The following is a 26,740-nucleotide window of genomic DNA, read 5'->3' as shown; positions in this document are numbered from 1 at the left end:
TACTTATTGATTTCACATTTGCATGTTTTTGAACTGCGAGGTTGGCAGAAGCTGGGGCTAACAGTGGGAGCTCACCCCACTCCCTATATATATATATATATATATGAATGCTTTTTTGTAACTATTGAAATAACAATATTGAGAAGAAGGGTTTATTTCTTTTTCGTTTGGTGTGTTCGTTTATCTATTATTTCTTTGAGGGCAGGGGCTTATTTTCTTTCTTAATTTGTGTGTGTGTGTGTGTGTGTGTGTGTGTATGGCTGGATCTACACTACCAAATAATCCAGTTTCTGAATCCTGATTACACTCTGTAACACAATTTTTGTTCCTGGGTTATAAGTGTCATTATTTCCTAATTGGTTCGTTCATTCATAAAAATGTGGGAAAAGTTTATTAAACCACAAAAACTTTGTGTTTTTTGTGGGGGAAGGACATCCTGCAGCACATTAGGCTCTAGTTTTTCAATGGTGATCTCATCATAGAATTTAACCCAATTCAGCCTAATTTGTGGAAACCATAAAAATGAAGTTTCTGGAGTAGAACAACTACTTTCAAAGTAAGGACCGCACAATGAAATGGGAAATGACACCTTCAAACCAGGAACAGAACATTTATCACATTTTGCTACATAGTGTTATAGATGTGGACAGGAGCCACAGTGGCACAATGAGTTAAAACCTTGTGGCAGCTGAACTGCTGACCTGAAGGTTGGTTCCTGACCTGAAAGTTGTGGTTTGAATCTGGGAGATGGAGTGAGCTCCCGTCTTTCAGCTCTAGCTTGCAGGGACATGAGAGAAGCCTTCCAGCGAACCCATCCTGGCAGCCCCTGGGCAACATCTCTGTAGACAACCAATTCTCTCTAAACAGAAGCAACTTGCAGTATGTTTTCAAGTTGCTTCTGACACGATAAAAAAGTAGATGTAGACATATTGTTTTTGTTTTGAGGGCAGGGGCTTATTTCATTTCATTTTTAATTTTTGTATTCATGTGTGTGTGTGTGTGTGTGTGTGTGTGTGATATGACTGGATCTACGCTACCATATAATCCAGTTTCTGAATATAAGTCAATTCAGGAACTGGATTATGTGACAGTATAGATGGAGCCTATATCTTATTTCTTTTTCCACATCAATATATGCTTCATGATACCTTTTTGAGTGTGTGTCTTAGGCTGGGCCTGTGATGATCTCTTCTTCCTCCTCTTTTGTGACACCATCGGCCAGTCACAGTGCCATGAGGCAGCAGCTGCAGAGGGAGGAAACTGGGGGGATTTTGGGGGGGAGAGCCCCAGTGTTGCAGCCTGGCTTCCTTGCAGCTGGACCTTTGAATGATGGAGTTCCTGGGCACCACCCAGACGGCCACCTACTGCGGACCCCGGAAGAGTTGCCTCCTTCCAGAGGTAGCCCCCACCAGCTTGACCCACGACAGCTACCAGGCCTATTACCTGCCAGGCTACCGCTACCTGAGCTCATGGAGACCCAGCCTCTTCTACAAGGTCTCCTCCTTCCGGCCGCATGAGGACGGCGGCGGACGGCTCCTAGCCCCTCTCCGGCCGCCCACAGTGCTCCCCTCAGTGCGCTCGGCCCTCTACGCCCGCTACAGCCCCCAGGACTGGTACAAAGCCAACACCAATGCCATCAAGGGCTCTGAGGCCTATCGCCATTGGGCCGGGCGGCTCAATGCCGACTCAACCCGCTTGATGCAGGACAAGGACCAGCTGACCCGGCAGCAGCAAGAGTCTACGGGGAAGAACATTGGGCAGCGGCTGGCCGACATCGATTTCTGGCGTTCTGAACTAAGCTATGAGTTGGAGCGGCTGGTGACCGAGAGCCGAGCGCTGGACACGGCCAAGCGGAGGCTGGAGTGTGCGGCCGACGAGGCCCAGGGGCCCTTGCAGGTGGGCCACATGGGGCGCAATTTGGGGCAACACATCCCCAACTTTTGGGAAGTTCTAAGATACTCCTTCCTCGTGCGGAGACATCACTTTTGACCGTTTTGGTGACCCTTCTTCGGACACCTTCCATCATGTCCATCTTCTTAAATTGGACACAGGCTCTCATTCCAAGTGAGGTCTGATCAAAGCGGAATAGAACAGGACTATGACTTCCACTTTGAAAAAACCCCCAGCCCAAATGAAAGGGATCTAGGAGTCTTAGTAGACTCCAAGCTGAACATGAGCTGAGAGTGTGATGCTGCAGCAGAAAAGCCAGTGCGATTCTGGGCTGCATCAATAGGAGTATAGAGTCTGGATTGAGGGCAGTTATAGAAGTGTGGAATAATAGAGTTGGAAGAGATCATATGGGCCATCTTGTCCAACTTTCTGCCATACAGGAAAAGCACAAAAAACCCCTGACAGATGGCCATCCATCCTCTGTTTAAATGCCTCCAAGAAAGAAGCTTCCACCACATTCTAATATGATCCTGTTTCCCAGCTCAGTTCAAAAAGCCATTGGCTGCATTTTGCATCGATGAACATTTCTGTCTTAATTCTAAATGTGTCCAGAAAGCATTTCTTGGATCTGATGCTGTCTACCAACCTTTAGACATAAAAGGCAGTGCGAATTTCACTCTCCGCATACGAAGTACCATTGTTTGGGGATTTAAAACCATTCCTTTTTGGGACAGATGACTGCCACTCTTAGCATTTTTGTTCCGTTGTGAGTCCAAAACCAGCCATGAGGTGGCAGCTTGCCTTTCCAAATCATTATTCATAGATATATGAATTTTAACATGAAATATTAAAAATAGAAAGAACCACCAAGAAACGGTTCAACATGTGTAAGGGTTTGTAAAGATTTCATTCCTTTGGTTTTTCTTTTTCAGGTTGTCTTGGAATGTTTATACAATCGGGAGAAACGGATGGGGATTGACTTGGTCCATGATAATGTGGAAAAGAATCTCATACAGGTACATTATGGGGTTTAAACATTATTATTATTATTATTATTATTATTATTATTATTATTATTTCATTAAAAGGACTCAAGTGGCTTTTAGGAGTCATCCAAAACCCCCACAATATTTTGATTGATAATTTAGCTTTCTTTGAATCCATTTATTGTCAATTGGACTTGAAATTTTGCAACAAGTTGAACTTTTTAAAACTGAAATGTCATCTTGAACCCAAATCCAAATTATTATAGTTTAAGGAAGTTTCAGTTGAAGGATATGATATAATTATTTATTTATTTGTCGTGTCAGGGCAACCAGTCAATTGTATTACATTTCTAACAGAACAAAACAGACAAACAGACAAAATACAAAACTTGTGAGTTTGGTAGTTGAATAAATGTCCTTTGACCAGTAGCTGGCCACTTGGAGTGCCTCCGGTGTTGCTGCAAGAAGGTCCTCCATTGTGCATGTCACAGGGCTCAGGTTGCATTGCAGCAGGTGGTCAGTGGTTTGCTCTTCTCCACACTCGCATGTCGTGGATTCCACTTTGTGGCCCCATTTCTTGAGGCTGGCTCTGCATCTCGTATATGATATAATATTATATATGGATAGGTTTTTAAAAATGGTTTTAAGGGTTTTAACTGTTTATTTTTTAATACCGTTAATATCTAATTATATTTTAATGTTTGCATATCTTTAGGCTTTAAATTAGTGGTTTCCAACTTGTGGTCCGTAAACCACCAGTGGGCTGCAAGAACGAATATATGGTCTGTGAACTTATTACACTGTTGCCTCGAAACCATGTGGCAATGAAATTGACAGGTCTTGCACAACCCTCTTGGAGATGTCGGGAGGGAAGAGGCTGACTATGCATGGAAGATGATTAATACCACATCAGCTCTAGAATAATTAATACGGTTTTCCGTAAGCAAGCAGATGCTGACTACTGGATGGCATATGTTCTGTATCAGAAACTAGAGCTAATGTGGTCTATCCAATGCAATTTTCTGAATCAGCACCTCAAATAACCAAACCTAATCTAAAGTTGACCAAAAACTGATTTGTAACCTTTTGGTACTAACGTTGGAGAGCAGTCCCTGGTCAAAGTGATCCCTGGTCAAGTGGTCCCTGGTCAAAAAAGGTTGGGAACCACTGCTTTAAATGGTATTGTATTGGTTTTACTGTAAGCTGCTTTGAATCTCTTTTTTAGAGAGAAAGGGCAGGGTGTAAACAACAATAACAACAACAATAAACTAACAATAGAAAATGGTTGTTGAACCTGCTTGACTGAAAATAATGCCAGTTCCATATTATTGTTTCGTTTTTATCCTACCTTTGTTCCAATGGGAAACTCAAGATGGCTTGTCAAAAAGTGAAACAAATGGAGATATAATGATATAGACATAAATAAAAGAAGTTGTTATTGAAGTACAGTTACAATTTCACAAAGACTGCAATCCTGCCTTCTTTTATAGGAAACTGATGTGATCAGAACATGTCAGGAGAAAATGAGAAAGCTGGCAGAAAGAATAGAGCAACAAATGGGGTACGTTTTGTGTCTCATTTACGATGGTCTTTTACCTTGAAAAATCTCTTTTAGCATGTTTTCCCTTTGAGTGACAGTAAATTTGAGGGGTTTTGTGGGCTTCGGGTGGCTCTCCTTTATAGGATTACAGTACATTAAAGCTGATTTTCCTGGAAGATACGAACAACAAAATAGCTTTAGACAATCAGAATTAGGAAACGCACTCAAAACAAGTTTCTCGATTATTGGTAAACCCTGTTGAGGAAAATCTTGATAGCTTCATAATTCAAGAGTTATTCTGTTCAAAAATATATGGTGTTTTCTGTTTTGTTTTGTTTTTGCATTTTCTGTGCAGAAAACAATGTCTTCTATATATTTTCTGGGTAGAAAAGTGCATTTCCTGAGCAGGGAGTTTAATTTCTACACAAAAATATAAGCTTTTTTTTTTTTTTTTAAAAATTCTGAAATGGCAAATACTACAGCACGCTAAATCAGCTTCAAATTGTGGGAAACTTATAAAGGGGAGACTTCCAAAAAGCCAGTAATGAAGTCCCGAATTGTCAACGGTGCTGAGTTTTTTGACAACTTTCTCTGAGTGGTGATAAAAATAGTCAAATTATTCATTCTTGCCTGTGAGAATGACATTTATGAAGAGGTTGCCAACCCGCTCATGGAATGTATTTGAGATTCAGAACATTAACCCGGGAAATCATGCCCAACTTTCATAGGAAAGAGCTGAAAAAAAGGCTCTGCAAGCCTTAAAAGGCCATTATTCATAGAGGGAAAATCACATTCAAAGCACCCTTGATAGATGGCCACCCAGCCTCTGTTTCAAAGCCTCCAGAGGAGGAGCCTCCACCTCACTCCAAGACAGAGAGTTCCACTGCTGAACAGCTCTCACAGTTAGGAAGTTCTTCCTCATGTTCAGGTGGAATCTCATTTCCTGTAGTTTGAAACAATTGTTCCTCTTCCTAGTCTCCAGCAGAAAACAAGCCTGGTCTCTCCTCCCTATGATTTCCTCTCACATCTTGATCCATGGCCCTTATCATGTCTCTTTGGCTGGCTAAACATGCCCAGCTCTTTAAGCCGCTCCTCATAGGGCTGGTTCTCCAGATCCTTGATCATTTTAGTTGCCCTCCTCTAGACACATTCCAGCTTGTCGACATCTCCCTTCAATTGTGGTTCCCAGAACTGGACACAGTGTGATTCCAGGTGTGGTCTGACCAAGGCAGAATAAAGGGGGAGCATGACTTCCCTGGATCTTGACTCTAGACTCCTATTGATGCAGGCCAAAATTACATTGGCTTTTTAACCTGCCGCATATTGTTGATACTCTTCATTCTTCTGGTCATTTTTTTCCAATGAAGTATTAAAAGCTGGCAAATTCAACAGGTGAAGGATTTCCCAGCAAGAAGATTCAGCAGTTGGGAGTTGTGGTTTCACAAGGCCTTATTTGCCAAACTGCAGCTCCCAGGATCCCATTGCATTGAGCTGTGGCAGTCAAAGTGGTATCAAACTGCATTCATTCAAGGGTGTAGATGCCACCTTTGATATCACTTGAGTTGTCATGCCTTTGTCTCATGAACTCCAAGGATTTATAGTTTTTTGAGTACATACAAAGTATTGGAATGCATTAGATGTTTTTTCACCAAAATCCAAAATCCAAAATGATGTAGGCGGAAGCCATGACAATTTAGAGGGGTTGTTGTAGGTTTTACAGGCTGTATGGCCATGTTCTAGAAGCATGCTCTCCTGGTGTTTTGCCTGCATCTGTGACAGGCATCCTCAGAGGTTGTGAGGTTTTCACAACCTGAGGATGCCTGCTATAGATGCAGGCGAAATGTCAGGAGAGCATGCTTCTTGAACATGGCCATATAGCCTGAAAAATATACAACAACCCAGTGATTCTGGCCATGAAAGCCTTCAACAATTTAGAGGGGTATCTGAGGCCCCAGCTACACTGTCCTATAATCCAGATTATCTACTATGAACTGAGTTATATGACTCTACACTGCCATATAATTCAGTTCAAAACAGATACCGGTAATCTGGATTCAGAAACTGGATTAAATGATAGTGTAGATGGGGCCTCATATAATGCAGATTGAACTGTGTTGAATTGGATTATATGAGTATACACTGCTATATAATGCATTTCAATCTGCATTATAATGGCAGTGTAGATGGAGCCTAAGGAATATAATAGTGCAGTATGGGTGAGATTGGGGCTGGATCTACGCTGCCATCTAATCCGGTTTCAGAATGCATTGAACTGGATTATATGGCAGTGTAGACTCATATAGTCCAATTTCTGAAACTGGATTAAATGGCAATGTAGAATCAGCCAGATGGATAGATTGAATGAACAGTCTGTATGTGAGGAAGCTTCTTGAACATACTTTGGCCAAACCTTTTGGTCTGAATTCACAGATGGTTTTGTGTTGTTTTCTCTCCTGTCACTCGTGCAAAATGTTGGACATGTTCTTTGCAATAGCATTAATAGAGACGCGCAACATGCCTTAGAACGGGACCTTCGCGACAAAAACTCAGCCCATTTTATCGACGAGAAATGCTACAACCTGAGGAACACTTCAGATAGCATTAACTATTACCACGGAGTGGAAAAAATTGATGGGACGTAAGTATGAGAAGAGAATAGCTAGAAAGGTAATTAAGAAAAAAATAACAATAATAATTTATTTATTACCCACCTCTCTTTTCACCTCGAGATGTGGCATAACATAGTCTATAAAAACAGAGACAGATACAAAAAGCAATTTCCAAGATATTATAGCAATTGTTTCAATGAGCCTCTTGAATTTCCAGAGTATTCGGTTTTGTTGGGATAATTTTGAAAATTTACTTAGGGCAACAGATTGGCAACAATATAGAAAAAAATCGGAATACAGTGAAACCTCCATATTTGCTGGAATTAATGCAGAATGGACTCTGCAAAAGTGGAAAATATGAATAAAAGGACATATTTTAAACTTTTGAGGACATTTCTTTAGGAATCTCTAGCTTCCAGTACAACTCTGTGGCCAACTTCTGCAGGAATCCTATTTATTATTATTTGTCGTGTCAGGGCAACCAGTCAATTATATTACATTTCTAACAGAACAAAGCAAACAGACAGACAAAATACAAAATTTGTGAGTTTGGTAGTTGATTAAATGTCCTTTGACCAGTAGCTGGCCACTTGGAGTGCTTCTGGTGTTGCTGCAAGAAGGTCCTCCATTGTGCACGTGGCTGGGCTCAGGTTGCATTGAAGCAGGTGGTCAATCCTGCTGGAAGACCTAGAAAAATGTTTTTTCTAGGAATCCCTCTGTTCAGCGTTATGGTCAACTTTTGGGAGAAAGTGACCATAGAGTTACACTGGAGGACACAGATTCCTAGAGAAAATATACAAATCAATTCAATGAATGTGGAGGGCCAGATGTACTACTACTCGACAAAGTGCATTGCTTAAATTCTATGTATAAAATGTGAATAACACCAGAGCACAAGAAAGCCTTGCTGGGCAGAATCGTACTGAGATATGAATGTTTAATTTCTGATGAAATTTAAATAATGAAAATATACATAATAACAACAAAAATAATAAGATGGTGATGATGATAATGACAAATTATGCATGTTTTAAAAGAAAGTATAAAAGGAAGCTTTGCAAGTTGCAGTGGAAGTTGCAATTAAAGAAAAAAAGCTTTAATAATAACAATAGGAAACAAAATTTGAACAATTTTCTGTTCCTGGTTTGAAAGTGTTATTTCCTGTTTACTTGTGTGGTACTTACTTTGAAAGTAGTTGTTCTACTCCAGAAACTTCATTTTTGTGGCTGCCACAAACTATGTTGAATTGGTTGAGACTTGGTGAGATATTCAATGAAAAACTAGAGCAAAATGTGCTGCAGGATGTCCCATAGAAACAAAGTTGTGGCAGTTTAATAGGCCTTTTCTATGGTTTTTTAAATGACAGAACCAATTAGGAAATGACATTTATAATTCAGGAACAAACATCATGTGACATAATGGAATAAATTTAATAATGATAAATGATGCATGTTTTAAAAGAGAACAAAAAAGAAAGCATTGCAAGTCGCAATGGAAGATAATAATAATAATAATAATAATAATAATAATAGTAATATAATATAGAATTGATGAGACGCAACTGGAAAAGCTTACACGATAAGAGGATTAAAAGATTGAACTGCACAAGCCAGTAAAGGTGGTCCCAGTGGTGATCGGCACACTGGGTACAGGGCCTAACAACCTTGGCCTGCACTTAAAAACAATCGGTGCTGACAAAATCACCATCTGTCAGCTTCAAAAGGCCACCCTACTTGAATCTGCACACATTATTCACGGATACACCACACAGTCCTAGACACTTGGGAAGTGTCCAATGTGTGATCAAATACAAAAGCCAGCATTGTGATCTTGTTTGCTGTGCACTAATCTTGTTGTGTTTCAAATACTACTACTACTAATAATAATAATAATAATAGTGCATATTTTAAAAGGAACCCCTGTAAGTCACAATGAAGGGGTGGGAGGTGGGAAGCCAACTTACCCATGACCTGGGTTTCATCCTTAGCCCGACCGATTCTTACCTTGCAGCGTCTCTGTTCCCGAAACGTGGGCCAAGTTCAGTGATGACAACATCCGCTACTCGCAAAATGCACGGGCCAACACCGCCACCCTCTGCAAGGAAGCTGACCACGTCCTGGAGGTCACTTCAGACGACATGTGGAGGCAGTGGACTGACACCAACTTGGCCTTCGACAGCCGCATTTCAGAAATCGCTGATTCCAAGAACCAGCTGCAGGCCCAGCTGGCCAAGGTAGGGCCCTTGCATTGGGAAACAAGTCAGATGGGTCTGCCGTTGGACAATGCAACAAATGTGTTGCACTTGAAGTGCCTTTGCCCTGCAGAATGAATGCAGTTTTGGCCCCACTTTTGCTACCATGGCTCAAGACTATGTAATTGTGGGAGTTATTGTTTGGGAAAGTCCCAGGCAGAGAAACTAAAGAATTTGTAAAAAGTAGGGCCAGTCTATGGCCCCTTCCACACAGCTGAATAAAATCCTACATTTTCTGCTTTGAACTGAAATATATGGCAGTGTGTACTCAGATAGCCCAGTTCAAATCAGATATTGTGGGATTGTCTGCTTTGATATTCTGGATGATATGGGCCTTCTGTCATTTCTACCTTTTTTCAAACTCTGAAAAACTTTATAGGTCTCTGATTCAGACTTGAATCCATGGCTGCCCCAAGGCATTCATGTTCTTGGATCTCCACATAAATATTTCTCACCTTTGATTGCACCTACATTGTAGAATTAATGCAGTTTGGGCCCACTTTAACTAGTGTGGCTCAATGCTGTCGATTCCTGGAAGCTGTAGTTTGGTGGGCATCAAACGGAGAAGCTAAAGGTTTTGGAAAATGGCAACAGCCAAGAAGGGCCAGCCTTCCACAGGGATCTGAAAACTTGGATGTTCCAGTGTGCATTTGATGATGGTTAGTCCCTGTTCATGAATGCCCACTGCTGTTTACCGATAAAATTGTTCTAAGCACTTTAGCCCTAGCCCTGGCCCTATAGTTTGCTTTTTGCACAAGCCCATGCCCAGCCCTCTCTAGTCTGATCATGCCCTTGTCCTGGTTACTGGTTGTTGAGTTTGGTTTGATATACTTTTAATTATGTATTTATACCCTGCTGCATTTTTAATTGTTTTAATTGGATTGTTACATGCTATCACATTTTAATTGTGTTTTAAGTTGGTGTATTTTGTTTGTATGTTCTGGGCTTGGTCCCACTTGTAAGGTGCTCTGAGCCCCTTCGGGGAGATGGTGCCGGGGTATAAAAATAAAGTAGTAGTAGTAGTTGTTGTTATTATTTGAAACACAACAAGATTAGTACACAGCAAACAAGATCACTATGCTGGCTGTTGCATTGCATCACACATCAGACACTTCCCAAATGTCTAGGACCGTGTGATGTGTGGTGAATAATGTGTGCAGATCCAAGCAGGGTGTCCTTTTGAAGCTGACAGATGGTAATTTTGTCATTGCTGATTGTTTTTAATTGCAGGCCAAGGTCTTTAGGCACTGCACCCACTGCACCCAGTGTGCTGATCACCACTGGGACCACCTTTACAGGCTTGTGCCAGAGTCTTTGCGGTTCGATCTTTAAATTCTTGTATCGTGTCACTTTCCCACTTGTTTCTCTTCAATCCTGTTGTCACCTGGGATTGCAACATCGACGATCCATACATCATCATCATCATCATCATCATCATCATCATCATTATTATTATTATGCCATTCCTCCCTATTTTCAAAAGCTGAAAATCTCTGCCAGTTTTTGATACAAACTTGCAGCAAGTGCTACCTGAAAACATTCTTCTGCTACGCACTTTTGGATTTCCAAATAAACTTTTTCCTTCTTTAGGAAGAAATAAATGTTGTATGGCAATACTAACTGCCATAGCTCAATGCTATGAAATAGTGGATGTTGTAGTTTTACAGTCAGTCAGTCAGTAGCCTTTATTTCGGTCAACAAACCATCGGCTAAGTCAAGTGAAAGTAGAACGATGAAATACAACAATTAACAATTAATAACATCACATTTGGCTTATAATTAATAAAAACAAGTATCACTATTTGCTATCGGATGAATGACTGTAGTTTTACAAGTTCTTTAGGCTTCTCTGTTTGGTGTCTCACCAAAATATAATAATAATAATAATAATAATAATAATGTTTATTTATTACCCGCCTCCCTTTTTAGCCCAAGGCAGGGCACAACATAAATACATTTATAAAAACACATATTAAAAGACAGTTAAAATGCAGCCATAAAAGCATATACAACTCCCAGGATGATGATGATGATGATGATGATGATGGTGATGATGATGATGATGATGGTAATAATAATAATTTTATTTCTTACCCGCCACTCAGGCAAAAGGGTATAATTGCGCCATGTGGATACACTTTAAAAATACAGTCTGCTAAATAAAATCTTGGGGTATATCTACACTAAAGAAGTGACACAGTTTGATACCACTTAGGTCCCACGAGAAGCAGGATATAAATAGGAGAAGAAAGGAGTAGGCTTTCTCGGTAGCAGTAGGATAACAGCTGGAAATGTTTTCGCTTGCCAGAGAGAAGCACAATATTATTTGTGAATTCAGGATATTCCAAATCTTCCCCCTTTCAGCCTCAAGTGGGAAAACAGATGAGATTTTAAGGTCAACCCAAACCCATAAAGAATTAGGGGGAGGAAAGACCCTCTTATCTACCCAGGTGGGCCTTGTCAGCCTTGGCAAGAAACCTGCGGTTGCAGATTGTAACCAAATGAAAGCCACATCGTTGGCAGTAGATCACGCCTGATCATATTGCTCCAAGCCTGCATCGTATGGTGGCCGCCTTCCAGAAATCAGGAAGCAAATGAGAAAAACAGAGGGCTGTAGATGAGTTGCATGCCTGCCAAGCATCCAAACCTGCCCCCAGAAAAGAGCACAGATTGGCCCATTGGCATCTTCTGCCGTTGGTGCAGGTTTGCCTCCGCCTTCATCAGGGAGTGATGGGATTCCTGCCATCCGCTCCTTGATGGAATCATTATTATTATTTTAATTGGGATGACTCTCAGTTGGAATGATCCCACTGCAAAGCTAAGGGGTGGGTGGGAATTCGCCCCTTGCTTCAAGCAGCAAAATGGCTTAGAGCTCCAAGGGAGAAAGAAGGTAGGTACCTATGCCAATTTTAGATGCCTTTTAGATGCCATTGCCAGGCAAATGATTCTGAAACATTGACGCATCCTGCCACTTTAAAAAATATCTCATATGCCTTGAACTCTTTATTAACTGCACTTTTTAGTTTTGGCTCGTTTTGTGCATTGCTTGTTTTTTTGTGTTTTGTATAGATTACTACCTTGGTTTTCATGTACTCCTACTACCATCACCACTACTACTACTTCTCTTTTGAAAGACACTCAAAGGAGCTAAAGTAATAATAACAACAATAACAGTATCAACAACAATAATAGTGTTAATGCATCTTACACTTTTAAAAATATCTTGTATGCCTTGAATTCTTTGCTTTTTGGTTTTGGCTCAGTTTGCATATCTCTTGTTTTTATTTTGCACAGATTAAGATCTTGGCTGTTGTTGTTGTTGTTGATTTTTATACCCTACTTTCTCTCTCTTAAAAAAAATACTAAAAGCAACTAAAATAATAACAACAACACAGGCAGTAATAATACTTTTAATGCATCTTATGCTTTTTAAAATATCTTGTAGGCCTTGAACTCTTTATTAACTGCGTTTTTGGTTTTGGATCATTTTGCGCATTGCTTGTTTGTTTGTTTTTTTGTTGTTGTTGCACAAATTGGTTTTCTATATACATTATTATTATTATTCATATCCCACTCAAAGCAGCTAAAATAATATCATCAACACAAGCAGTAATAATAATAGCGTTGATGCATCTTACGCTTTTTAACTTGAACTCTTTATTAACTGTGTTTTTTGGTTTTGGCTCATTTTGTGCATAGCTTATTTTTATTTTGCACAGATACTATCTTGATTTTTCATATAAATATAAATATAAATATGAAAAATCATCAGTATTATCGTTTTTATCCCACTTTTTCTTTAAAAGGGCTTAAAGCAGCTATGACAACAACAACAACAACAACAACAACAACAACAACAACAATAATATCTGTATGCCTTGAGCCACAAGGAGAGGCAGATTTGTTGTTGTTGTTGTTGTTGTTGTTGTTGTTATTACAGATATTTGCATATATGTACATCATGATATATCATGGAGATAGGACCCAAGTCTAAAAACAACATTATTTATGCTTCATAGATACCTTATACATGTACTATGAAGTTTATTTGATACACAATATTATTTAATCATTTTGTAGTTGAAACGAAGTTTGTGCATGTTAAACCATCAGAAAGTAAACGGATGACTCTTCATTTGTGGACATTTTCAAATTTTGGAGTTCTTTGGAATTTGGAATTCTGAATAAAGAATCTCAACCTACAGTTGATATAATAATGCCTCTTCTTGCATGTTTTTCATGGTATTCTTTTAAAGCTGTATACTACATGGAAACAAAGACAAAATACTTTAGGCATGGATTATTTCCATCACTAGCATGATTTTACCTGATCAACTTAATATTCAAAATGCAGGAAAGAATTGTGGCATTGGAACAAAAACCAAGTTGAATATTTTTTGAACAAAGGGATGAGCTTGACATTTGATTCCTGTGTGGCAGATCTCTCTCCGATAACATCCTTTTGAGTTTTCCACCTGATTCAAACCTTTTCCATGCATACAATTCTTCCCAAAACACATCTTTGAAAGACAAATTTATATTAGAGGACAGTAGTCAAAAGTCATGTGTAAAAGATAGGAAAGAACAAAGATTACAGATCTTTTTTTCTCCTTTCAGACCCTTCAACAGATCTTTCAGACAGAAAACACCATCATGTTGCTGGAGAGGGCCATTATGGCCAAGGAGTGTCCGCTCAAGGTGGCCCAGACCCGCCTGGAAGCCAGGACCTGGAGGCCCAACATGGAGTTATGCCGTGACATCCCACAGTTCAAGTGAGTCAGCATCCTCCATCTTCTCCCTCTTCCCCCCAGAAATATGAGGTTTTCCGTATTTCCGTTGTATAGGTTTCCATTTTCTTTGTGTGTCTTTCTTTCCTTCCCCCTTTTTTCATCATACACCTCCTTTCTTTTTCCTCCCCTCCCTCCCTCTTCCTTTTCTTTCTTGCCTCCTTCCTTTCCTCTTCTTTCTTTCAGTCCCTCTCGCCTCTCGTACATTTCCCCCTTCTTTTTTCCCCTTCCTTCCTTCCTTCCTTCCTTCCTTCCTTCCTTCCTTCCTTCCTCCCTCCCTCCCTCCCTCCCTCCCTCCCTCTTCTTTTTCTTTCTTGCCTTCCCGTCTTTCTTTCTGTCCCTCTCTCCTCTCATACATTTCCCCTTTTTCCTTCCTTCCTCTTCTTTTTTTTCATGCCTTCCCTTCTTTCTTTCTATCCCTCTCTCCTCTCATACATTTCCCCCTTCTTTTTTTCCTTCCTCCCTTCCTTCGTCTTCTTTTTCTTTCTTGCCTTCCCTTCTTTCTTTCTGTCCCTCTCTCCTCTCATACATTTCCCCCTTCTTTTCCCTCCTTTTTTTCTCCCTCTTCTTTCTTTTCCCTCTTTCTTTCCTCTTGCCTCCCTCCTTCCCTTTCTTCCTTTCCCTCATATATTTTCCCCTCCTCTCTTTTTCTTGCTTTCTTTCCTTCTTCCATTGCTTTACATCATGCACCCTCTCTCTACTTCTTTCTTTTCTTTCTCTTCCCTTGTTTTTATTTCTTCCCTTCCTTCGTCCCTTCTTTCTTCCCTCCCTTTCCTTCCTTTTTCTCTCTTTCGCTTCCTTCTCTTTCTTTCCCTTCTTTCCCTTTTCCTTTTCTTATTTTCCTTCTTTCATTCATTCCTTCCTCCCTTTTTCTCAGACAGATGGAACCTAGTTACAGCAATCTGCTTCACTTCCTTTCTGTCCCAGTGACATCACAGAGGGCTACTTTACCTAACAACAGGCAACCCTTCCCCTAACGATAGCCAATCCACTTTGCTTTTATTCCTTTCTTCTGCTCTTTACCTGAAAGCGGTGTACTTTTTAGTTAAAACCTACCAATTATTTTAAGTTGGATAATGAAGGAAATGTGTGCCAAGTTTTTTTCTGGATCCATCAAGCAGCATAGAAGCCTTTGTGTGACAACCAACCAACCAACATACACACAACTTTGACTTTTGATAGATAGATAGATAGATAGATAGATAGATAGATAGATAGATAGATTTGTAATTACTCCAAGTGCAGTAAAACACAGATTTCCAACCATGGTGGGCAACAGTCCCAAATACATTTACAGTAGGATCCAGCTTTGGAGCAAACATGCTTCAGGTTGCCGGTCTATTTGTCCTTCCGGGGAGAGAACTACTGTGTTCTTTTGTGTATTTATTTTGGCTTATTCAACCTGGAAAAACAAAACATTGCCGCCTGAATATCCTTTGCATTGTGTCAATATTCAGTCTCTGAGGAGCCTTCCCTCAATGGAAACACACACACACCCATACACACATACACACACATATATATATGAGAGAGAGAAAATACAGTTGGGAGGGATCAGGCCAGGAGCTGTGGAGTTAAAGGAAGCAAACACTCTCAAGAGCTGTTTTGCTGAAAAATAAGCTCCATTGATTTGCTCCTGGTAATTAACTCGGACAGATTTGCCAAGGTATTTTTAGGTTCCTGTTCTCGCACAAAAGAGAAGCAAAACAGCTGCCAAGATCAGACACAACCTGTGCCTTTAGGGCATTGAGGCCACCCGGCTATCGGTTTGTTGTTGTCATTCATGGATATTAAAACAAAAAGAGGGAGAGATCTCATATTTTTGTTGTTGTTGGATGCCTTCAAGGCATTTCTGACTTATGGCAACCCTCTGATGGGGTTTTCTTGGCAAGAATTGTGCTCAAGAGGTTTGCCATGACCTTATTCTGAGGCTAAGAGAGTGTGTCTTGTCCAATGGCTGTTCCTATCTGAGCGGGGTTTGAAACTTGGCCTCCAGAGGCTTTTAAAATACAAATTTTTATTGAATCTTCACAATATATAGTTCAGTGTTCAGTGGCTTTCTAGGTAAAAGTACATGCACATAACTCTCTATTCGTTCTTCCATTCTCCTCTATCCTTTTATCAATTCTCTGTTCTCTGTTCCATTCCTCTGTTTTATGTATTTTAAATAGATTTTTATTTTTAGTTAGCTCTAGGTTTCATTTTATTTTAGTGTTTCAGGTTTCCAATTGTATATTGTATCATTTGTAGCACTGTTCTGTTGTTGTTGTTGTTGTTGTTGTTGTTGTTGTTGTTAAATTTATTTCTTTTCAGTTTTATCTCTCCAAAAAGATACCCAAAGCATCTAATTTTACAAACAGTGAAATATATAATTTCAAACGTAAAAAAACATACAAATGTAAAGACCTGATAAAACATAGAAATTATGAAAATAGAGAAATAATAATAATAAGGCTCGAAGTACCGTTGTTTTGATGTTGTTGTTTTTGTTGTTAATAAAATTAGTACACAGCAAACAAGATCATTATATGCATTATTATTATTATTATTATTATTATTATTATTACTAGAAACACAACAAGATTAGTACACAGCAAACAAGATCACTATGGTGGCTTTTGTATTGGATCACACGTTGGACACTTCCCAAGTGTCTAGGACTGTGTGATGTATTGGTGAATAATGCATGCAGATCCGAGTAGGGTGGCCTTTTGCAGCTGACATATGGTAATTTTTTCAGTGCCGATTGTTTTTAAGTGCAGGCCAAGGTCTTTAGGCACTGCACCCAGTGTGCCAATCACCACTGGGACCACCTTGACTGGCTTGTGCCAGAGTCTTTGCATCATCATTATTATTATTTGATATATAACAGGATTAGTACAAAGCAAATAAGATCACTATCCTGGCTTTTGTATTCAATCACACATCAGACACTTCCCAAGTGTCTAAGACTGTGTGATGTATTGGCGAATAATGCAATGATGATGATGATGATTATTATTATTATTATTTCTATCTTGACTTATCTCTCTAAACTCAAAACATCTAATGCTAAAAAAGCAATATATAATTTTAAACCTAAAAAAAATCAAACATACAAACATTAAAATCGGATTAAGTGTAGAAACTATTAAAATAAAGAGGTAATTTTAATAATATTCATAGTTATTTTTCTTTATTACCCACATTGCTTTACGTCTCAGGGCACAACGTAGTTAAAATATATCATCATCATAAAATACATTCCATAAAAATGTAATAATATACATATTAACAAAAATTAAAATGCAATAAATATAGAATGTTAAAGCCATTAAAATCTATTCACATCCCTAAAATGCTTCCACACATCCTTGCTTTGAGTATCTTTAAGAGAGAAGCAGCAGCCCCATATAAATATAGGGTACTGTTCTATTATTTGGGCAGAGGCCACTAGGGGGCGGGAGAGAGAGAAGGATAGTCAGTTTTATGTGGGTGAAGAGTGGGTCGAAGGAGGAAAACCATTTCCCCTCTAGGTTCTTGTGGGTTTTTTCGGGCTATAGAGCCATGTTCTAGAGGCATTTCTCCTGACGTTTCGCCTGCATCTATGGCAAGCATCCTCAGAGGTTGAGAAGGTCCTTCTCAACCTCTGAGGATGCTTGCCATAGATGCAGGCGAAACGTCAGGAGAAATGCCTCTAGAACATGGCTCTATAGCCCGAAAAAACCCACAAGAACCTAGTGATTCCAGCCATGAAAGCCTTCGACAATACATTTCCCCCCTGTTTTCCTGTTATTCCAGGCATGGGGAACCTTCGGCCCTCCAGGTGTGGTGGACTTCAACTCCCACAATTCCTTGAGGCCAAGGTAAGCCTTTGGGGCGAATGCCGAGCCTCAAGGAATTGTGGGAGTTGAAGTCCACCACACCTGGAGGGCCGAAGGTTCCTGACCCCTGTGTTATTCCCCTTTTTGTGGAAATTGTTTTCCTTTTTCAACTCTTCCCCCCCCCCCCCCCCCGCCAAAATGATGTTTCTTTCTCTCTCTAGCGACCCCTAGTGGCCTCTGCCTGGATAATGGAAAAGTATCAAATAGTATCATAATGTATTGTCGAAGGCTTTCGTGGCTGGAATCACTGGGTTGTTATAGGTTTTTCCGGGCTATATGGCCATGTTCTGGAGGCATTTTCTCCTGACATTTCGCCTGCATCTATGGCAAGCATCCTCAGAGGTAGTGAAGTCTGTTGGAATTAGGAAAATGTGTTTATATATCTGTGGAATGACCAGGTTGGGACAAAGGACTTTTGTCTGCTGGAGCTAGGTGTGAATGTTTCAACTGACCACCTTGATTAGCATTTAATGGCTTGGAAGTGCCTGGGGGGAATCTTTTGTTGAGAGTGATTTGATGTGCCTGATTCACACCTAGCTCCAGCAGACAAAAGTCCTTTGTCCCACCCTGGTCATTCCACAGATATATAAACCCATTTTCCTACTTCCAACAGACCTCACTACCTCTGAGGATGCTTGTCATAGATGCAGGCGAAACGTCAGGAGAAAATGCCTCCAGAACATGGTCATATAGCCCGGAAAAACCTACAACAACCCAGTATCATAATGATAATAATAATAAATGTGTTAATTTTGACCTCCCTTGAGCTCTCTGAACGGCTCGGAGACTTTTCTCCTCCTTCACTGGGATATTATCTTCCCTCTTCTTCCTTTTTGTGAATCAGGTACAAAAACTCATTTTTATAAATGAGTTTGGAATTTTTGGGGATGTGCTCACTAATGTCTAGTTTTAGTTCAAAAGACCACCAACCTCTCATTTGGAAGGATCCAAAGAGGAGCTATCTTTTCCAAGGGCACCTGGATGAACGCCATTTATGGGAGGGAGGAAAGATAGTATCTCCAGCAGCTCTTTCGCTGCCGGAGGCCTTTGCAGGCTTTGGCTGAGCATCAAAGGGGTTTTGTATCTGAGCCGTTGGCTTTCTGATGTTCTCTCCCACCTGCAAAAAGCGGTCAACAGGTCGCAGGCAAGTGTGGTTTGCGATGATTAGAACAAAGCCAACACCTCCCTTTCTGGACTCTGGCCACCAGAATCCCCTCTTCTGTAGAACCCGGATGGCATCCCTGAGGTTTGTAATATATCAAAAGCAACCCTCTTCTAGCTTTGAATGTATACTAAGTTGGGAGCCCATGGCTGCACCGTCCAAGAGCACAGAGAAAGCAATAAAGCCATAAAACCAAACCCCAGCAAACTGAAATCTAGAGCAAATAAATAAAGCCGCAGAGCTGGATCAAGTAAAACCGAGAACAAAGAGATCCAGATCCAGAGAGCTTGTTTAAAACATAATTCAATAGGACTGTGGGCAGCACAAGGTTGTTCCCTGCGTGTTTCTCTTTAAATTAAGTAGTAAAAGCATTTAATATACTTGGCAAGTGTTGTGAATTGGAAGGGACGGTACCTAGTTATCCTCTGCTGTCTCATTTCATCCGCTGCTTTAAAAATGTCCCAGTTTCAAGGTATTTCCATGTGTTTTGCATTGGAACTGATTATGCTCCCCACATTCTGCTCAAAGTAGACCCGTACTATATTGACCTAATAATAATATTGATAATAATTTCACTGTTTAATGTACAGTAAATAATAACAACAAAACTCCAGGTTATTATTGCGGAGATTAAGATCCTCCGCCATTGTCACAGGCAGGATTGGTGGGGACAAGAGACAGGGCCTTCTCGGTGATTGCTCCCTGGCTATGGAACTCTCTTCCTGGTGAGATCAGGTCGGCCCCCTCCCTCCTGTCCTTTAGAAGGATGATAAAAACTTGGCTGTGGGACCAAGCTTTCGGGACAGGGCAATAAAGCAGCAATAGGAAAGATGACCAGGTCAATTAGACTTGATGCGGATGACTAGGACGGTTTTAAATGGTATATTTTAATATTTTGATAAATGTTTTTTAATGTTTATGTATTGTATGTGAATTTGTGTCCCGGCATTGAATGTTTGCCGTGTATATGCTGTGCTCCGCCCTGAGTCCCCTTCGGGATGAGAAGGGTGGAATATAAATGCTTTAAATAAATAAATAAATAAATAAATAATTCTTTATGATAATTACTCTTACTGCTATTATTGTACTACTATTATAGAGTAAATAACAACAACAGTAATAGTAAGAACTATAATACCCTATAATAATGATAATATAAATAATAATTTACCACATGAATAAAAATTGAAAAAAAATCTGTTCTTGAAAAAGTCATTTCCTGTTTTAATTGTGCAGTCCTTACTTTGAAAGTAGTTGCTCTACTCCAGAAACTTTGTTTTTGTGGCTACCATAAACTATGTTTCATTGGTTGAGACTTGATGAGATATTCATTGAAAAACTATCGCAAAATGTGCTGTAGCAGGATGTTCCACTTGTAATTTAATAAAAATTTTCCATGTTTTTATGATAGAACCAATTGGGAAGCGACATTCATAACCTAGGAACAAAAATCATGTTACGTAGTGTTATTATTATTATTATTATTATTATTATTATTTATTTTTGTTGTTATATAATATACAATAAACAACAACAATATACTCAACAACAATATAATACTCATATTATTGTTGTTGTTGTTATTATTCTTCCTTTCTGCCCATATGGACTCAAGGTGGCTAAAAGTGACATGATGAAATACAGTAGAATTTAAAAATAAGGCAAATGCATATATGTGTGAATATAAACAATAAAAACCAATTAAATGTGTCATAAGTTAGTGCAAAAGTTAAAATACAATTATATTTAAAAACTAGGCAGCCCCCATCTGGCATTTGGAGAGTGGTAGTCCAAAAAGAAGAACTGCCAGTAAATCTCAGGGACTCTAGATGACATTTCAGAGGAGGGAATTGGCAAAAGCCACCCTTTCTGAGGATCCCTTTCCTATACATTTATGAGATTCCTCGTAGGTGCAGAGGCGACCTGACGACGGCACATGTTGGCGCATAAGAGTGGCCTTTTCCAAGCGTAAAGGGAATTGGATGTTCCTCGTGCAAAATCCCTTTCTGAGCTGTGGCATTTCTTTCTTTTCTGTCCTTGTAGGCTGGTGAATGAGGTCTTCACCATCGATGACACGCTGCAGACGCTGAAGCTGCGACTGCGCGAGGCCCAGGATACCCTCCAGCTGCTGATCTTCAACAAGGCCAAGCTGGAGCACGATCTCCTGGTGAAGGCCAACTCCCTCTTCATCGACAAAGAGAAGTGCATGGGCATGCGCAAGACCTTCCCCAGCACCCCCAGGCTGGTGGGCTACGTCTGAGTCCCCGGATCCCCTGAGGCTCCCTCTAACCGGCCTATAAACAGGTGGCAAATCATGGGAGACCTGTCCTGCTCGTTTCTCTCCCCCCCCCCCCTTATATTTTAGCCGAGCGAAGAAAGGAAGGCATGAAATAAACTGAGAAGGAGCGTAAGCTCAATCCAAACAAGATTCTGGGTTTCCTTGCTTCCAGAAATCCAGAGAACGTCCTGTGAGAGAGGTAGGCTATTCCTCTGCCCTGGTGCATTTTGGGGAGGAAATGGCATTAACACCGTACTCTAAATGCGTCTTCAAGGTTTCATCTAATGCAGTTTGATACCACTTCAACTGCCACTTGTAGTTTCTCCCAAATCTAGGATTCTACGACTCAGTGCTATGTATTCCTAGGAGTATTAGCTATACGAGGTCTTGAGCCTTGAGAATTGGGGCCTCACCAAATGACAACTCCCGTTATTCCATAGCTTTAAAGTGGTGTCAAACTGCATTCATTCCACAGTATAGACGTACCCTGAGTGTGATGTACTTTCAATGAGCTATCCAAGGTGCTGAATTTAAATGGTTGTGAATTGGCTTCAACATTTCAGACTGAAGTCCTTTAAATTATGGACTGAATCTGGAACGGATTCGTAGCCCCATTGACAGGGGATCCATAGCGTCTATTGATGGGAATTATATGTATATGTCACATGAAAAGAGATGCCTCTTCTCTGTCAGGTTTAATAATATAGGATTCTGGTTTTGTGTGGGTTGTGTTGGCTTTTTTGGCACATTTGGAGCTCAGATTGGCAAGGCTTTTTGCTTCCTTGTTGATTCAAGTTGCAAAAGGGTTCTGTTCATCTGCACTTAACAGAAGAATTCATAAAAGTCAGAAGATTCCGTTATTCCGGATTCTGATTTTGTGTGGTTTGCATTGGCTTCTTTGGCAAGTTTGGGGCTTGAAGCTGCAAGATTTATAATTTCTCTTTTTATCTGAGTTGTAATAGCAACCTGTTTGTTAGAACTTAAGCAGAAGTATAGGTAAAAGGCCTAATTGTGGAGTGTGACAAAGAGATTTGACAGGGAACATGGGGCACTATGGGGAGTGAAAATGCAGCCCTCCTTTGAGGCTGAGAGAGTGAGACTTGCAGATATGGGTTCACTGGACAAACCTGTGTGGCATTGTCATTTTTTGGATTTAAATTGCTACAGACCCAGCAGTTAGGTTCTTGAATGTGTTGGCCCTCCAACATGTAACCCATCTGTGTAAGCCACCTTGAGTCTCACAATTGGGAGAAAGGCATGATAAAATTAAATAGCAAAAGCAGTTTTGCAGCAAGGGCTGCCTTTGTCGAATCAAGACCCACTGGTGTCCAAAATCGGGGCTGCTCCCATTGTAGGTGATGAATAGATCTATTTTCCCTTGTTTGCGCCCAGCGGACGTGTCTGGACAGCCATCGCAAATAACAGAGGAACAAGATGAGTCACAAACAAAGCTGTGGAGGGAAGCGACATCCCTCCAAGTCTGCGGAAGAGGCCTGGAAAAGTGCCACCAAACAGGGGGATTATTTTAAGGGGTCTTTTGCACCCCAGATGGGCATTTCTACATACCAGGGTTCAAAACCCTTGTTGGATCTTGAGGAAGTCCCGCTCTTGACCGGTCTTGAGTTCTAATTCTCTCCCAAGAGCATCACTGCAGTCTGATGTTTTGTTGAGATTGCGATTTCTTCTACAATGCAGCCACATTCTTGGTCTTCCTTAGCAAAGTTCGGGTTTGAGACGAAAACAAAGCGGCATTTTGTTCTTCCCTCTGGATGGCCCTCAACAAGTGGCCACTTATATTGAGGCCCATCGCTGGCTGGGAGGGAAAGGCACAAAATAAACAATTAAGATGCCTCTTAATGTTGTCAGACTCTCTGCATAGAGGACATTCCTTCATGTTTGCGAAGTGGACTCTGTTGGAATCAGGCGTAGCTACTTGTTCTGACTGCAAAACAACCCAAAGTGGGACAGAAGTCAAGCCCAGAAGGCAGACCACTGGACCGTCCATCCCAGTGGACCCTTCAGAGATTTCTTCTTGACCCAAAATGACCTTTTTTAGACATGGCGGGCATTTATTGGCACATTTTTGTTAAGTTTGGATCATTCTAGGTCCAAGGGAATCCTTTTAAAAAGTGGTGTCCTTGTGACTAACGTGGTCCAAGGGGCCTAAAAATCTCCCCAGACTCAAAATGGCTCAGGGAGCCTAAAAACAACTTAAACATACATCTCATAAAAGGCATTTGAGAGCAAAAAATGATTTGGGAAGGAATTATATGACACTTCAAGATCTCCTTAGCCTCCCACTTTCTGATCTGAGCTAATATTATCAATCCTAAACAGCAGCATCTTTCAAAGATCTTAAAGATGAAGTCTTTTCTCATCCCCTTTGGAAGGTTTTTCTTCTTTTGGGTGCCCATCTCGTCCCCTCCTTTTGTCATAATCTAAAACCAGATTGTTCCTTCTACCATCTGAGTATCCAGATGTGGATTAAACCATTACCACAAAGGCATTGCTGTGTTGTACCAAGCCGGAGTTCAAGGGAACGTTCTCAATTCAGGCTATAAATTAAAGAGGGGATGGCTTTGCGGAAACATTTGGCCTTTGATTAGGGCCAAATACTTGAGCTGGTAGTTTGCAAGGAATCAATCCAAAACATTGAAGACACGAATCAGTTGAACTGGACACATATCTCAGAAGATGTGGAAGGCTTTGTTGAGTTTGCCATATATTCCCATATCTGCAGGGCAACAAATCCCAAAGATATGAATGGACAAGGTGCAATGCACAATCCACTGGATAAACCATGTCAAAACATCGATATGGGATTCATGTTTTTTCCTAAAAGATATATATTTAACAGTGGTGTAACAAATTGCATGTTTAAAATATGACAGTATGAGAAGTCAGGGCTGGACTTTAAGACAGGTTTCTTTTGCTGTGGTGCAGTATGTTAAACTACTGAGGTGCTGAACTTGCTAACCAAAATGTCACAGGTTCAGATCAGGGAAGTGGTGGGAGCTCCTGCTGTTAGCCCATCTTCTGCCAACCTAGCAGTTCAAAAACTTGCACATGTGAGTAGATCAATAGGTACCGCTCCGGTGGGAAGGTAACAGCGCTCCATGCAGTCATGCTAGCCACATGACCTTGGAGGTGTCTAAGGCGGCTCTTCGGCTTAGAAATGGAGATGAGCACCAACCCCCAGTCAGACATGACTGGACAATGTCAGGGGAAAAACTTTACCTTTTTCTTTTATAGCTCAGCTGCGTTGAAACGTATTTATTTATTTTGAGACATTTATATGCTGCCCTTCTCACCCTGAAGGGGACTCAAGAGTTGCTTACAAGATACACATACATACATTATACCAGAAGCACAGTACAATATCAGCACTATACATCACTATATTGTACTATACAATTATATTGTAATATTATTAGTAATATTACATGTAATATAAAATATATAATTATAATATATTATTAGCAATAGTGTTATACTGTATTACATTATAATTTCATAAATATTATATGTATATACAATATATTATATTATATATAAGCATAGCACAGAATATGCATTGCTCTTTTTAAAATGACAAAAAGGATTCAAAATAGAGGCAAATGCAATACATCTCAGACAAAACAAGTGGTTTCTTCGGAAGGATTGATATAAAGAACAGAGTCCTGTTCCCTGTTTCACCATGAAGCATTCACAGTCACCTGCGACTCATAACCTTTGCATTACTCTTGTGTGCAACTGGATTGCTGACTTGCAGCCTTTTGTCCACCATTCGCTCAGACATCTTCTATCATTCAGAGACCACTTCCAAACCCAGAGGCCCTCCATTTCCAGCCAAATCGTCCTATTCTCTTGTCTCTTCTCCTTCTCTCTGTGTCTGGAGGTTTTTCAGAAACTTAGAAACAGGAGAAGGAAAGGGGAAGGGCCAGGGGCATTAGGTGGGAAGGGCAAGGGACTTTGGCTCTGCAAAAGGTCATCTGGCGCCAAGAGTCGTTTGGCCGTTTGGATGGCCAAATATTCAGAGAACTGACTGGTGGGTGTGAGGCAGGCCTGGCGCAAACAAAAGTGTTTTCAGGGAAGAAAGAGCGCCTGTTCCAAAGGGGGAAAAAGAAGGATCCGGCCCTGAAGCCAGCATGGGTTTCGACTTTGTACAAATGTCAAGGAGTGAGGGAGGGAAGAATGGCATTGCCTGGATTACAGGCCCAGAAAGCTTTCTCCAAAACTTTCTCCCGACAACATCCACAATATTGCCCACTAGTAGAGGAATCTTCTGGGAAAATACCCATGTGATGCCTTCCTTTTGAAGGTACCTTTGTGGATTCAAGTCAAATTGTGGCTTTTCAGGAAAACCTTTGATGTCCCGTTGATTCCATCCAATTTGCCCACATGTTGTGTCCAGCATTCTTTTAAATGGCTTTAAGTGATCAGTGAATCACTGATCTTTTGGGAAACCATTGCTCTTGTTATGCTTTATCTGCTGAATAGGTTTTATGGTCTTGAGATGCTGATAAACAGGACAGGAAATTCTCTCTCTCTCTCTCTCTCTCTCTCTCTCATCCATCCATCCATCCTACTTGTTCTTGTCCTATCTATCTATCTATCTATCTATCTATCTATCTATCTATCTATCTGCCATCGTTATCTTATTCACCCATGCATCCATCTATCTATCTATCTGGAGCCCCCAGTGGTGCAGTGGGTTAAACCACTCAGCTGCTGAACTTGCTGACTGAAAGGTTGCCGGTTCAAATCGGGGGAATGGTGTGAGCTCCCACTGTTAGCCCCAGTTTCTGCCAACCAGTTTCTGCCAACCAGTTTCTGCCAAGTATATCAATAGGTACTGCTCCGGCAGGAACGTAATGGTGCTCCATGTAGTCATGCTGCCCAAATGACCTAGGAGGTGTCTACGGACAATGCCAGCTCTTCAGCTTGGAAATGGAGATGAAAAGTAACCCCCAGAGACAGACACGACTGGACTTGGTGTCAGGGGAAACCTTATTTTTCTATCTATCGTCTTATTCATTCATGCATCTATCTGTCTATCTCTGTCCTATCTGCTTATTTTCTCTTCTCTTCTATGTATATATGCATTCTGTCTGTCCATCTGTCTATCCTGTCTGCCTGCTATCTATCTAATTTGTCTCTCAGTCAAATTACCTCAGTCAAACTACCTCTCTCTCTCAGTATCATCTAATCTATCTATCTCTCTTCTTCCTTCAATCGTCAGTCTCCATTACCTTTTGGAGGTTTCTATTTAGCCTATTTCAGTGCTCCTCTGTGGATCATAGTCTAGTGGTAGACTAAGAATTTTGTTTTAAATTCAATCTACTGAGAACCCAGAGAACTGGATATTGGCTGG

General features: G+C 40.5%; 1 protein-coding gene across 1 annotated transcript; it reads left to right on the top strand.

Annotated features, from left to right (window-relative positions):
* The first annotated feature begins 1,082 nt into the window (after positions 1-1,082).
* LOC132780705 (tektin-5) lies at positions 1,083-21,516 on the top strand. Its single transcript, XM_060784441.2, has 7 exons — positions 1,083-1,896; positions 2,823-2,906; positions 4,367-4,437; positions 6,911-7,054; positions 9,036-9,258; positions 13,894-14,048; positions 21,132-21,516. Exons 1-7 carry the CDS (start codon positions 1,327-1,329, stop codon positions 21,346-21,348), a joined length of 1,464 nt encoding a protein of 487 aa, XP_060640424.2. The 5' UTR covers positions 1,083-1,326; the 3' UTR covers positions 21,349-21,516.
* The last annotated feature ends 5,224 nt before the right edge of the window (positions 21,517-26,740 follow it).

This window comes from Anolis sagrei, chromosome Y (genome assembly GCF_037176765.1).
Source record: "Anolis sagrei isolate rAnoSag1 chromosome Y, rAnoSag1.mat, whole genome shotgun sequence".
NCBI lineage: Eukaryota > Metazoa > Chordata > Lepidosauria > Squamata > Dactyloidae > Anolis > Anolis sagrei.
This window is presented reverse-complemented; position numbering and strand designations above follow the sequence as displayed.

Coding starts and splice junctions, on each gene's coding strand:
- LOC132780705 (XM_060784441.2), top strand. CDS start 1,327: ATGATGGAGTTCCTGGGCACCACCCAGACGGCCACCTACTGCGGACCC. Junction 4,438..6,910: donor AGAATAGAGCAACAAATGGG/GTACGTTTTGTG, acceptor TCTTTGCAATAG/CATTAATAGAGACGCGCAAC. Junction 7,055..9,035: donor GTGGAAAAAATTGATGGGAC/GTAAGTATGAGA, acceptor CTTACCTTGCAG/CGTCTCTGTTCCCGAAACGT.